The 13,158-nt window shown below is 44.2% G+C and overlaps 1 protein-coding gene across 1 annotated transcript; it reads left to right on the top strand.

The window, feature by feature from the left end:
• Positions 1-60: 60 nt before the first annotated feature.
• LOC121741429 lies at positions 61-12,905 on the top strand. The gene is made up of 9 exons (XM_042134168.1): positions 61-456; positions 847-1,605; positions 5,419-5,868; positions 6,259-7,017; positions 9,852-10,174; positions 10,275-10,439; positions 10,731-11,418; positions 11,810-12,340; positions 12,732-12,905. The coding sequence occupies exons 1-9, from the start codon at positions 61-63 to the stop codon at positions 12,765-12,767; spliced, it is 4,107 nt and encodes a 1,368-aa protein (XP_041990102.1). The 3' UTR covers positions 12,768-12,905.
• The last annotated feature ends 253 nt before the right edge of the window (positions 12,906-13,158 follow it).

The following is a 13,158-nucleotide window of genomic DNA, read 5'->3' as shown; positions in this document are numbered from 1 at the left end:
ACCGATGTTCGCCAACGATATCAGATACCAGCGGCAAACGGAGTGTTCCAACCGGCGCAGATGTTCACCAACGGAAATCAGATACCTGCGGCAAACTGCGTGTTCCAACCGACGCCGATGTTCGCGAACGGAAATCACATACCAGCTGCAAACGGCGTGTTCCAACCGGCGCCGATTTTCGCCAACGGAAATCAGATACCAGCGGTGAACGGCGTGTTCCAACCGGCGCCGATGTTCGCCAACGGAAATCAAATACCAGCGGCATACGACGTGTTCCAACCGGCGCCGATGTTCGCCAACGGAAATCAGATACCAGCTACAAACGGCGTGTTCCAACCGGCGCCGATGTTCGCCAACGAAAATCAGATACCGGTTGCAAACGGCGTGTTCCAACCGGCGCCGATGCTCGCCAACGGAAATGGAGTTTTTCAGCCCGGACTTCTACAACCAAATGTGGTGAGTCTTTACTAAAAATTGATTTACTATATCAGTTAAGAGTATAAACGCTACTATGAAATGTCGATCTACTTCTATGAAATCTTGATGAATTGTAAATTTATGGCTGAAATTTAGTTTTCTTGGTTAAGTCCTTCTGGTGTTTCTTGAATCGATGTATTTGTGAATTGACTCTTTTTCTTTATGCTAAGTATTTTTAGGATTTTCTTCTTGACAAAGAATGTTTTCATTCGTAAAATTTGTGTGATTCTTTGGGTATTTCGTAATTGTTGTTGTCTTGTAGATATATAGGTTATTTAAAATGATTCGAGTAACCGCCATAACAGAATTGTTCTGTTATACTCCATATAAACGGTACTCCACAGTATTGTTTCAAAATTTAACACACAGGATAAGTCTTCATCGAATCAAAATGTGGCGAATCAGTTACCGACGGAAAATGGCCATCAGTTACTGGCGGCAAATGGCTTGGTCGGCAACGGAAATCAGATACCTGCTGCAAAAGGCGTATTCCAACCGGCGCCAATGTTCGCGAACGGAAATCGGATACCCGCTGCAAACGGCATGTTCCAACCGGCGCCGATGTTCGTGAACGGAAATCAGATACCAGCGACAAACGGCGTGTTCCAACCGGCGCCGATGTTCGCGAACGGAAATAAGATACCAGCTGCAAACGGCGTGTTCCAACCGGCGCCGATGTTCCCCAACGAAAATCAGACACCAGCGGCAAACGACGTGTTCCAACCGGCGCAGATGTTCGCCAACGGAAATCAGATACCAGCGGCGAACGGCGTGTTCCAACCGGCGCCGATGTTCGCTAACGGAAATCACATACCAGCTGCAAATGACGTGTTCCAACTGGCGCCGATGTTTGCCAACGGAAATCAGATACCAGCGGCAAACGGCGTGTTCCAACCGGCGCCGATGTTCGCCAGTGGAAATCAGATACCAGCGGCAAACGGCGTGTTCCAACCGGCGCCGATGTTCGCCAATGGAAATCAGATACCAGCTACAAACGGCGTGTTCCAACCGGCGCCGATGTTCGCCAACGGAAATCAGATACCGGTTGCAAACGGCGTGTTCCAACCGGCGCCGATGCTCGCCAACGGAAATGGAGTTTTTCAGCCCGGACTTCTACAACCAAATGTGGTGAGTCTTTACCAAAAATTGATTTACTATATCAGTTAAGAGTATAAACGCTACTATGAAATGTCGATCTACTTCTATGAAATCTTGATGAATTGTAAATTTATGGCTGAAATTTAGTTTTCTTGGTTAAGTCCTTCTGGTGTTTCTTGAATCGACGTATTTGTGAATTGACTCTTTTTCTTTATGCTAAGTATTTTTAGGATTTTCTTCTTGACAAAGACTGTTTTCTTCGTAAAATTTGTGTGATTCTTTGGGTATTTCGTAATTGTTGTTGTCTTGTTGATATATAGGTTATTTAAAATGATTCGAGTAACCGCCATAATAGAATTGTTCTGTTATACTCCATATAAACGGTACTCCACAATATTGTTTCAAAATTTCAACACACAGGATACGTCTTCATCGAACCAAAATATGACGAATCAATTACCGGCGGAAAATGGCAATCAGATACCGGCGGCAAATGGCTTGGTCGGCAACGGAAATCAGATACCAGCTGCAAATGGCGTATTCCAACCGGCGCCAATGTTCGCGAACGGATATCAGATACCAGCTGCAAACGGCGTGTTCCAACCGGCGCCGATGTTCGCGAACGAAAATCGAATACCAGCGGTAAACGGCGTGTTCCAACCAGCGCCGATGTTCACGAAGGGAAATCAGATACCAGCTGCAAACAGCGTATTCCAACCGGCGCCGATGTTCGCCAATGAAAATCAGACACCAGCGGCAAACGGCGTGTTCCAACCGGCGCAGATGTTCGCCAACGAAAATCAGACACCAGCGGCAAGCGGCGTGTTCCAACCGGCGCCGATGTTCGCCAACGGAAATCAGATACCAACGGCAAACGGCATGTTCCACCCGGCGTCGATGTTCGCGAACAGAAATCAGATACCATCTGCAAACGGCGTGTTCCAACTGGCACCGATGTTCGCCAACGGAAATAAGATACCAGCTGCAAACGGCGTGTTCCAACCGGCGCCGATGTTCGCCAACGGAAATCAGATACCAGTGGCAAACGGCGTGTTCCAACCGGCGCCGATGTTCGGCAACGAAAATGGAGTTTTTCAGCCTGGACTTCTACAACCAAATGTGATGAGTCTTTACTAAAAATTCATTTACTATATCAGTTAAGGTATAAAACGCTACTATGAAATGTCGATCTACTTCTACGAAATCTTGATGAATTGTAAATTTAAGGGTGAAATTTAGTTTTCTTGGTTAAGTCCTTCGAGTGTTTTTTGAATCGACGTATTTGTGAATTGACTCCTTTTCTTTATGCTAAGTATTTTTAGGATTTTTTCTTGACAAACACTGTTTTCTTCATAAAATTTGTGTGATTCTTTGGGTATTTCGTAATTGTTGTTGTCTTGTTGATATATACGTTATTTAAAATGATTCGAGTAACCGCCATAACATAATTGTTCTGTTATACTCCATATAAACGGTACTCCACAATATTGTTTCAAAATTTCAACACACAGGATACGTCTTCATCGAGTCAAAATATGGCGAATCAGTTACCGGCGGCAAATGGCTTGGTCGGCAACGGAAATCAGATACCAGCTGCAAATGGCGTATTCCAACCGGCGCCAACGTTCGCGAACGGAAATTAGATACCAGTTGCAAACAGCGTGTTCCAACCGGCGCCGATGTTCGCCAACGAAAATTAGACACCAGCGGCAAACGGCGTGTTCCAACCGTCGCAGATGTTCGCCAACGAAAATCAGACACCAGCGGCAAGCGGCGCGTTCCAACCGGCGCCGATGTTCGCCAACGGAAATCAGATACCAGCGGCAAATGGCATGTTCCACCCGGCGCCGATGTTCGCCAACGGAAATCAGATACCATCTGCAAACGGCGTGTTCCAATTGGCACCGATGTTCGCCAACGGAAATAAGATACCAACTGCAAACGGCGTGTTCCAACCGGCGCCGATGTTCGCGAACGAAAATCAGATACCAGCTGCAAACGGCTTTTCCAACCGGCGCCGATGTTCGCGAACAGAAATCGGATACCAGCGGCAAACGGCGTGTTCCAACCAGCGCCGATGTTCGCGAAGGGAAATCAGATACCAGCTGCAAACGGCGTGATCCAACTGGTGCAGATGTTCGCCAACGAAAATTAGACACCAGCGGCAAACAGCGTGTTTCAACCGGCGCCGATGTTCGCGAACGGAAATCAGATGCCAGCTGCAAACGGCGTGTTCCAACCGGCGCCGATGTTCGCCAGTGGAAATCAGATACCAGCGGCAAACGGCGTGTTCCAACCGGCGCCGATGTTCACCAACGGAAATCAGATACCAGCTACAAGCGGCGTGTTCCAACTGGCGCCGATGTTCGCCAACGGAAATCAGATACCAGTGGCAAACGGCGTGTTCCAACCGGCGCCGATGTTCGCCAACGGAAATGGAGTTTTTCAGCCTGGACTTCTACAACCAAATGTGGTGAGTCTTTACTAAAAATTGATTTACTATATCAGTTAAGAGTATAAAACGCTACTATGAAATGTCGGTCTACTTCTATGAAATCTTGATGAATTGTAAATTTATGGCTGAAATTTAGTTTTCTTGGTTAAGTCCTTCTAGTGTTTTTTGAATCGACGTATCTGTGAATTGACTCTTTTTCTTTATGATAAGTATTTTTAGGATTTTCTTCTTGACAAAGACTGTTTTCTTCATAAAATTTTTGTGATTATTTGGGTATTTCGTAATTGTTATTGTCTTGTTGATATATAGGTTATTTAAAATGATTCGAGTAACCGCCATAACAGAATTGTTCTATAATACTCCATATAAACGGTACTCCACAATATTGTTTCAAAATTTCAACACACAGGATACGTCTTCATCGAATCAAAATACGGCGAATAAGTTAGCGGCGGCAAATGGCTTGGTCGGCAACGGAAATCAGATACCAGCTGCAAATGGCGTATTCCAACCGGCGCCAACGTTCGCGAACGGAAATCAGATACCAGTTGCAAACGGCGTGTTCCAACCGGTGCCGATGTTTGCGAATGGAAATCAGATACTAGCTGCAAACGGCGTGTTCCAACCGGCGCCGATGTTCGCCAACGAAAATCAGATACCAGCGGCAAACGGCGTGTTCCAACCGGTGCCGATGTTCGCCAACGGAAATGTTGTTGTCTTGTTGATATATAGGTTATTTAAAATGATTCGAGTAACCGCCATAACAGAATTGTTCTGTTATACTCCATATAAACGGTACTCCACAGTATTGTTTCAAAATTTCAACACACAGGATACGTTTTCATCGAATCAAAATATGGCGAATCAGTTACCGGCGGCAAATGGCTTGGTCGGCAACGGAAATCAGATACCAGCTGCAAATGGCGTGTTCCAACCGTCGCCGATGTTCGGCAACGGAAATGGAGTTTTTCAGCCCGCACTTCTGCAACCAAATGTGGTGAGTTTTTACTAAAAATTGATTTACTATATCAGTTAAGAGTATAAAACGCTACTATGAAATGTCGATCTACTTCTATGAAATCTTGATGGATTGTAAATTTATGGCTGAAATTTAGTTTTCTTGGTTAAGTCCTTCTAGTGTTTTTTGAATCGACGTATTTGTGAATTCACTCTTTTTCTTTATGCTAAGTATTTTTAGGATTTTCTTCTTGACAAAGACTGTTTTCTTCGTAAAATTTGTGTGATTTTTTGGGTACTTCGTAATTGTTGTTGTCTTGTTGATATATAGGTTATTTAAAATGATTCGAGTAACCGCCATAACAGAATTGTTCTATTATACTCCATATAAACGGTACTCCACAGTATTGTTTCAAAATTTCAACACACAGGATACGTCTTTATCGAATCAAAATATGGCGAATCAGTTACCGGCGGCAAATGGCTTGGTCGGCAACGGAAATCAGATACCAGCTGCAAATGGCGTATTCCAACCGGCGCCAACGTTCGCGAACGGAAATCAGATACCAGTTGCAAACGGCGTGTTCCAACCGGCGCCGATGTTCGCGAACGGAAATCAGATACTAGCTGCAAACGGCGTGTTCCAACCGGCGCCGATGTTCGCCAACGAAAATCAGATACCAGCGGCAAACGGCGTGTTCCAACCGGCGCCGATGTTCGCCAACGGAAATCAGATACCAGCTACAAACGGCGTGTTCCAACCGGCGCCGATGTTCGCCAACGAAAATCAGATACCGGTTGCAAACGGCGTGTTCCAACCGGCGCCGATGCTCGCCAACGGAAATGGAGTTTTTCAGCCCGGACTTCTACAACCAAATGTGGTGAGTCTTTACTAAAAATTGATTTACTATATCAGTTAAGAGTATAAACGCTACTATGAAATGTCGATCTACTTCTATGAAATCTTGATGAATTGTAAATTTATGGCTGAAATTTAGTTTTCTTGGTTAAGTCCTTCTGGTGTTTCTTGAATCGATGTATTTGTGAATTGACTCTTTTTCTTTATGCTAAGTATTTTTAGGATTTTCTTCTTGACAAAGAATGTTTTCATTCGTAAAATTTGTGTGATTCTTTGGGTATTTCGTAATTGTTGTTGTCTTGTAGATATATAGGTTATTTAAAATGATTCGAGTAACCGCCATAACAGAATTGTTCTGTTATACTCCATATAAACGGTACTCCACAGTATTGTTTCAAAATTTAACACACAGGATAAGTCTTCATCGAATCAAAATGTGGCGAATCAGTTACCGACGGAAAATGGCCATCAGTTACTGGCGGCAAATGGCTTGGTCGGCAACGGAAATCAGATACCTGCTGCAAAAGGCGTATTCCAACCGGCGCCAATGTTCGCGAACGGAAATCGGATACCCGCTGCAAACGGCATGTTCCAACCGGCGCCGATGTTCGTGAACGGAAATCAGATACCAGCGACAAACGGCGTGTTCCAACCGGCGCCGATGTTCGCGAACGGAAATAAGATACCAGCTGCAAACGGCGTGTTCCAACCGGCGCCGATGTTCCCCAACGAAAATCAGACACCAGCGGCAAACGACGTGTTCCAACCGGCGCAGATGTTCGCCAACGGAAATCAGATACCAGCGGCGAACGGCGTGTTCCAACCGGCGCCGATGTTCGCTAACGGAAATCACATACCAGCTGCAAATGACGTGTTCCAACTGGCGCCGATGTTTGCCAACGGAAATCAGATACCAGCGGCAAACGGCGTGTTCCAACCGGCGCCGATGTTCGCCAGTGGAAATCAGATACCAGCGGCAAACGGCGTGTTCCAACCGGCGCCGATGTTCGCCAATGGAAATCAGATACCAGCTACAAACGGCGTGTTCCAACCGGCGCCGATGTTCGCCAACGGAAATCAGATACCGGTTGCAAACGGCGTGTTCCAACCGGCGCCGATGCTCGCCAACGGAAATGGAGTTTTTCAGCCCGGACTTCTACAACCAAATGTGGTGAGTCTTTACCAAAAATTGATTTACTATATCAGTTAAGAGTATAAACGCTACTATGAAATGTCGATCTACTTCTATGAAATCTTGATGAATTGTAAATTTATGGCTGAAATTTAGTTTTCTTGGTTAAGTCCTTCTGGTGTTTCTTGAATCGACGTATTTGTGAATTGACTCTTTTTCTTTATGCTAAGTATTTTTAGGATTTTCTTCTTGACAAAGACTGTTTTCTTCGTAAAATTTGTGTGATTCTTTGGGTATTTCGTAATTGTTGTTGTCTTGTTGATATATAGGTTATTTAAAATGATTCGAGTAACCGCCATAATAGAATTGTTCTGTTATACTCCATATAAACGGTACTCCACAATATTGTTTCAAAATTTCAACACACAGGATACGTCTTCATCGAACCAAAATATGACGAATCAATTACCGGCGGAAAATGGCAATCAGATACCGGCGGCAAATGGCTTGGTCGGCAACGGAAATCAGATACCAGCTGCAAATGGCGTATTCCAACCGGCGCCAATGTTCGCGAACGGATATCAGATACCAGCTGCAAACGGCGTGTTCCAACCGGCGCCGATGTTCGCGAACGAAAATCGAATACCAGCGGTAAACGGCGTGTTCCAACCAGCGCCGATGTTCACGAAGGGAAATCAGATACCAGCTGCAAACAGCGTATTCCAACCGGCGCCGATGTTCGCCAATGAAAATCAGACACCAGCGGCAAACGGCGTGTTCCAACCGGCGCAGATGTTCGCCAACGAAAATCAGACACCAGCGGCAAGCGGCGTGTTCCAACCGGCGCCGATGTTCGCCAACGGAAATCAGATACCAACGGCAAACGGCATGTTCCACCCGGCGTCGATGTTCGCGAACAGAAATCAGATACCATCTGCAAACGGCGTGTTCCAACTGGCACCGATGTTCGCCAACGGAAATAAGATACCAGCTGCAAACGGCGTGTTCCAACCGGCGCCGATGTTCGCCAACGGAAATCAGATACCAGTGGCAAACGGCGTGTTCCAACCGGCGCCGATGTTCGGCAACGAAAATGGAGTTTTTCAGCCTGGACTTCTACAACCAAATGTGATGAGTCTTTACTAAAAATTCATTTACTATATCAGTTAAGGTATAAAACGCTACTATGAAATGTCGATCTACTTCTACGAAATCTTGATGAATTGTAAATTTATGGGTGAAATTTAGTTTTCTTGGTTAAGTCCTTCGAGTGTTTTTTGAATCGACGTATTTGTGAATTGACTCCTTTTCTTTATGCTAAGTATTTTTAGGATTTTTTCTTGACAAACACTGTTTTCTTCATAAAATTTGTGTGATTCTTTGGGTATTTCGTAATTGTTGTTGTCTTGTTGATATATACGTTATTTAAAATGATTCGAGTAACCGCCATAACATAATTGTTCTGTTATACTCCATATAAACGGTACTCCACAATATTGTTTCAAAATTTCAACACACAGGATACGTCTTCATCGAGTCAAAATATGGCGAATCAGTTACCGGCGGCAAATGGCTTGGTCGGCAACGGAAATCAGATACCAGCTGCAAATGGCGTATTCCAACCGGCGCCAACGTTCGCGAACGGAAATTAGATACCAGTTGCAAACAGCGTGTTCCAACCGGCGCCGATGTTCGCCAACGAAAATTAGACACCAGCGGCAAACGGCGTGTTCCAACCGTCGCAGATGTTCGCCAACGAAAATCAGACACCAGCGGCAAGCGGCGCGTTCCAACCGGCGCCGATGTTCGCCAACGGAAATCAGATACCAGCGGCAAATGGCATGTTCCACCCGGCGCCGATGTTCGCCAACGGAAATCAGATACCATCTGCAAACGGCGTGTTCCAATTGGCACCGATGTTCGCCAACGGAAATAAGATACCAACTGCAAACGGCGTGTTCCAACCGGCGCCGATGTTCGCGAACGAAAATCAGATACCAGCTGCAAACGGCTTTTCCAACCGGCGCCGATGTTCGCGAACAGAAATCGGATACCAGCGGCAAACGGCGTGTTCCAACCAGCGCCGATGTTCGCGAAGGGAAATCAGATACCAGCTGCAAACGGCGTGATCCAACTGGTGCAGATGTTCGCCAACGAAAATTAGACACCAGCGGCAAACAGCGTGTTTCAACCGGCGCCGATGTTCGCGAACGGAAATCAGATGCCAGCTGCAAACGGCGTGTTCCAACCGGCGCCGATGTTCGCCAGTGGAAATCAGATACCAGCGGCAAACGGCGTGTTCCAACCGGCGCCGATGTTCACCAACGGAAATCAGATACCAGCTACAAGCGGCGTGTTCCAACTGGCGCCGATGTTCGCCAACGGAAATCAGATACCAGTGGCAAACGGCGTGTTCCAACCGGCGCCGATGTTCGCCAACGGAAATGGAGTTTTTCAGCCTGGACTTCTACAACCAAATGTGGTGAGTCTTTACTAAAAATTGATTTACTATATCAGTTAAGAGTATAAAACGCTACTATGAAATGTCGGTCTACTTCTATGAAATCTTGATGAATTGTAAATTTATGGCTGAAATTTAGTTTTCTTGGTTAAGTCCTTCTAGTGTTTTTTGAATCGACGTATCTGTGAATTGACTCTTTTTCTTTATGATAAGTATTTTTAGGATTTTCTTCTTGACAAAGACTGTTTTCTTCATAAAATTTTTGTGATTATTTGGGTATTTCGTAATTGTTATTGTCTTGTTGATATATAGGTTATTTAAAATGATTCGAGTAACCGCCATAACAGAATTGTTCTATAATACTCCATATAAACGGTACTCCACAATATTGTTTCAAAATTTCAACACACAGGATACGTCTTCATCGAATCAAAATACGGCGAATAAGTTAGCGGCGGCAAATGGCTTGGTCGGCAACGGAAATCAGATACCAGCTGCAAATGGCGTATTCCAACCGGCGCCAACGTTCGCGAACGGAAATCAGATACCAGTTGCAAACGGCGTGTTCCAACCGGTGCCGATGTTTGCGAATGGAAATCAGATACTAGCTGCAAACGGCGTGTTCCAACCGGCGCCGATGTTCGCCAACGAAAATCAGATACCAGCGGCAAACGGCGTGTTCCAACCGGTGCCGATGTTCGCCAACGGAAATGTTGTTGTCTTGTTGATATATAGGTTATTTAAAATGATTCGAGTAACCGCCATAACAGAATTGTTCTGTTATACTCCATATAAACGGTACTCCACAGTATTGTTTCAAAATTTCAACACACAGGATACGTTTTCATCGAATCAAAATATGGCGAATCAGTTACCGGCGGCAAATGGCTTGGTCGGCAACGGAAATCAGATACCAGCTGCAAATGGCGTGTTCCAACCGTCGCCGATGTTCGGCAACGGAAATGGAGTTTTTCAGCCCGCACTTCTGCAACCAAATGTGGTGAGTTTTTACTAAAAAATGATTTACTATATCAGTTAAGAGTATAAAACGCTACTATGAAATGTCGATCTACTTCTATGAAATCTTGATGGATTGTAAATTTATGGCTGAAATTTAGTTTTCTTGGTTAAGTCCTTCTAGTGTTTTTTGAATCGACGTATTTGTGAATTCACTCTTTTTCTTTATGCTAAGTATTTTTAGGATTTTCTTCTTGACAAAGACTGTTTTCTTCGTAAAATTTGTGTGATTTTTTGGGTACTTCGTAATTGTTGTTGTCTTGTTGATATATAGGTTATTTAAAATGATTCGAGTAACCGCCATAACAGAATTGTTCTATTATACTCCATATAAACGGTACTCCACAGTATTGTTTCAAAATTTCAACACACAGGATACGTCTTTATCGAATCAAAATATGGCGAATCAGTTACCGGCGGCAAATGGCTTGGTCGGCAACGGAAATCAGATACCAGCTGCAAATGGCGTATTCCAACCGGCGCCAACGTTCGCGAACGGAAATCAGATACCAGTTGCAAACGGCGTGTTCCAACCGGCGCCGATGTTCGCGAACGGAAATCAGATACTAGCTGCAAACGGCGTGTTCCAACCGGCGCCGATGTTCGCCAACGAAAATCAGATACCAGCGGCAAACGGCGTGTTCCAACCGGCGCCGATGTTCGCCAACGGAAATGTTGTTGTCTTGTTGATATATAGGTTATTTAAAATGATTCGAGTAACCGCCATAACAGAATTGTTCTGTTATACTCCATATAAAGGGTACTCCACAGTATTGTTTCAAAATTTCAACACACAGGATACGTCTTCATCGAATCAAAATATGGCGAATCAGTTACCGGCGGCAAATGGCTTGGTCGGCAACGGAAATCAGATACCAACTGCAAATGGCGTGTTCCAACCGTCGCCGATGTTCGGCAACGGAAATGGAGTTTTTCAGCCCGCACTTCTGCAACCAAATGTGGTGAGTTTTTACTAAAAATTGATTTACTATATCAGTTAAGAGTATAAAACGCTACTATGAATTGTCGATCTACTTCTATGAAATCTTGATGGATTGTAAATTTATGGCTGAAATTTAGTTTTCTTGGTTAAGTCCTTCTAGTGTTTTTTGAATCGACGTATTTGTGAATTCACTCTTTTTCTTTATGCTAAGTATTTTTAGGATTTTCTTCTTGACAAAGACTGTTTTCTTCGTAAAATTTGTGTGATTTTTTGGGTATTTCGTAATTGTTGTTGTCTTGTTGATATATAGGTTATTTAAAATGATTCGAGTAACCGCCATAACAGAATTGTTCTGTTATACTCCATATAAACGGTACTCCACAGTATTGTTTCAAAATTTCAACACACAGGATACGTCTTTATCGAATCAAAATATGGCGAATCAGTTACCGGCGGCAAATGGCTTGGTCGGCAACGGAAATCAGATACCAGCTGCAAATGGCGTATTCCAACCGGCGCCGATGTTCGCGAACGGAAATCAGATACCAGCTGCAAACGGCATGTTCCAACCGGCGCCGATTTTCGCCAATGAAAATCAGATACCAGCGGCAAACGGCGAGTTCCAACCGGCGCCGATGTTCGCCAACGGAAATGTTGTAGTCTTGTTGATATATAGGTTATTTAAAATGATTCTAGTAACCGCCATAACAGAATTCATCTGTTATACTCCATATAAACGGTACTCCACAATATTGTTTCAAAATTTCAACACACAGGATACGTCTTCATCGAATCAAAATATGGCGAATCAGTTACCGGCGGCAAATGGCTTGGTCGGCAACGGAAATCAGATACCAGCTTCAAATGGCGTGTTCCAACCGTCGCCGATGTTCGCCAACGGAAATGGAGTTTTTCAGCCCGGACTTCTGCAACCAAATGTGGTGAGTTTTTACTAAAAATTGATTTACTATATCAGTTAAGAGTATAAAACGCTAATATGAAATGTCGATCTACTTCTATGAAATCTTGATGAATTGTAAATTTATGGCTGAAATTTAGTTTTCTTGGTTAAGTCCTTCTAGTGTTTTTTGAATCGACGTATTTGTGAATTCACTCTTTTTCTTTATGCTAAGTATTTTTAGGATTTTCTTCTTGACAAAGATTGTTTTCTTCGTAAAATTTGTGTGATTCTTTGGGTATTTCATGATTGTTGTTGTCTTGTTGATATATAGGTTATTTAAAATGATTCGAGTAACCGCCGTAACAAAATTGTTCTGTTATACTCCATATAAACGGTACTCCACAATATTGTTTCAAAATTTCAAAACACAGGATACGTCTTCATCGAATCAAAATATGGCGAATTAGTTACCGGTGGAAAATGGCAATCAGTTACCGGCGGAAAATGGCTTGGTCGGCAACGGAAATCAGATACCAGCTGCAAATGGCGTATTCCAAACGGAGCCAACGTTCGCGAACGGAAATCAGATACCAGTTGCAAACGGCGTGTTCTAACCGATGCCGATGTTCGCGAACGGAAATCAGATACCAGCTGCAAACGGCGTGTTTCAACCTGCGCCGATGTTCGCCAACGAAAATCAGATACCAGCTGCAAACAGCGTGTTCCAACCGGCGCCGATGTTCGCCAACGGAAATCAGATACCAGCGGCAAACGGAGTGTTCCAACCAGCGCCGATGTTCGCCAACGGAAATGGAGTTTTTCAGCCCGGACTTCACAACCAAATGTGGTGAGTCTTTA

This window comes from Salvia splendens, chromosome 7 (assembly GCF_004379255.2).
Source record: "Salvia splendens isolate huo1 chromosome 7, SspV2, whole genome shotgun sequence".
Classification (NCBI taxonomy): Eukaryota; Viridiplantae; Streptophyta; class Magnoliopsida; order Lamiales; family Lamiaceae; genus Salvia; species Salvia splendens.
This window is presented reverse-complemented; position numbering and strand designations above follow the sequence as displayed.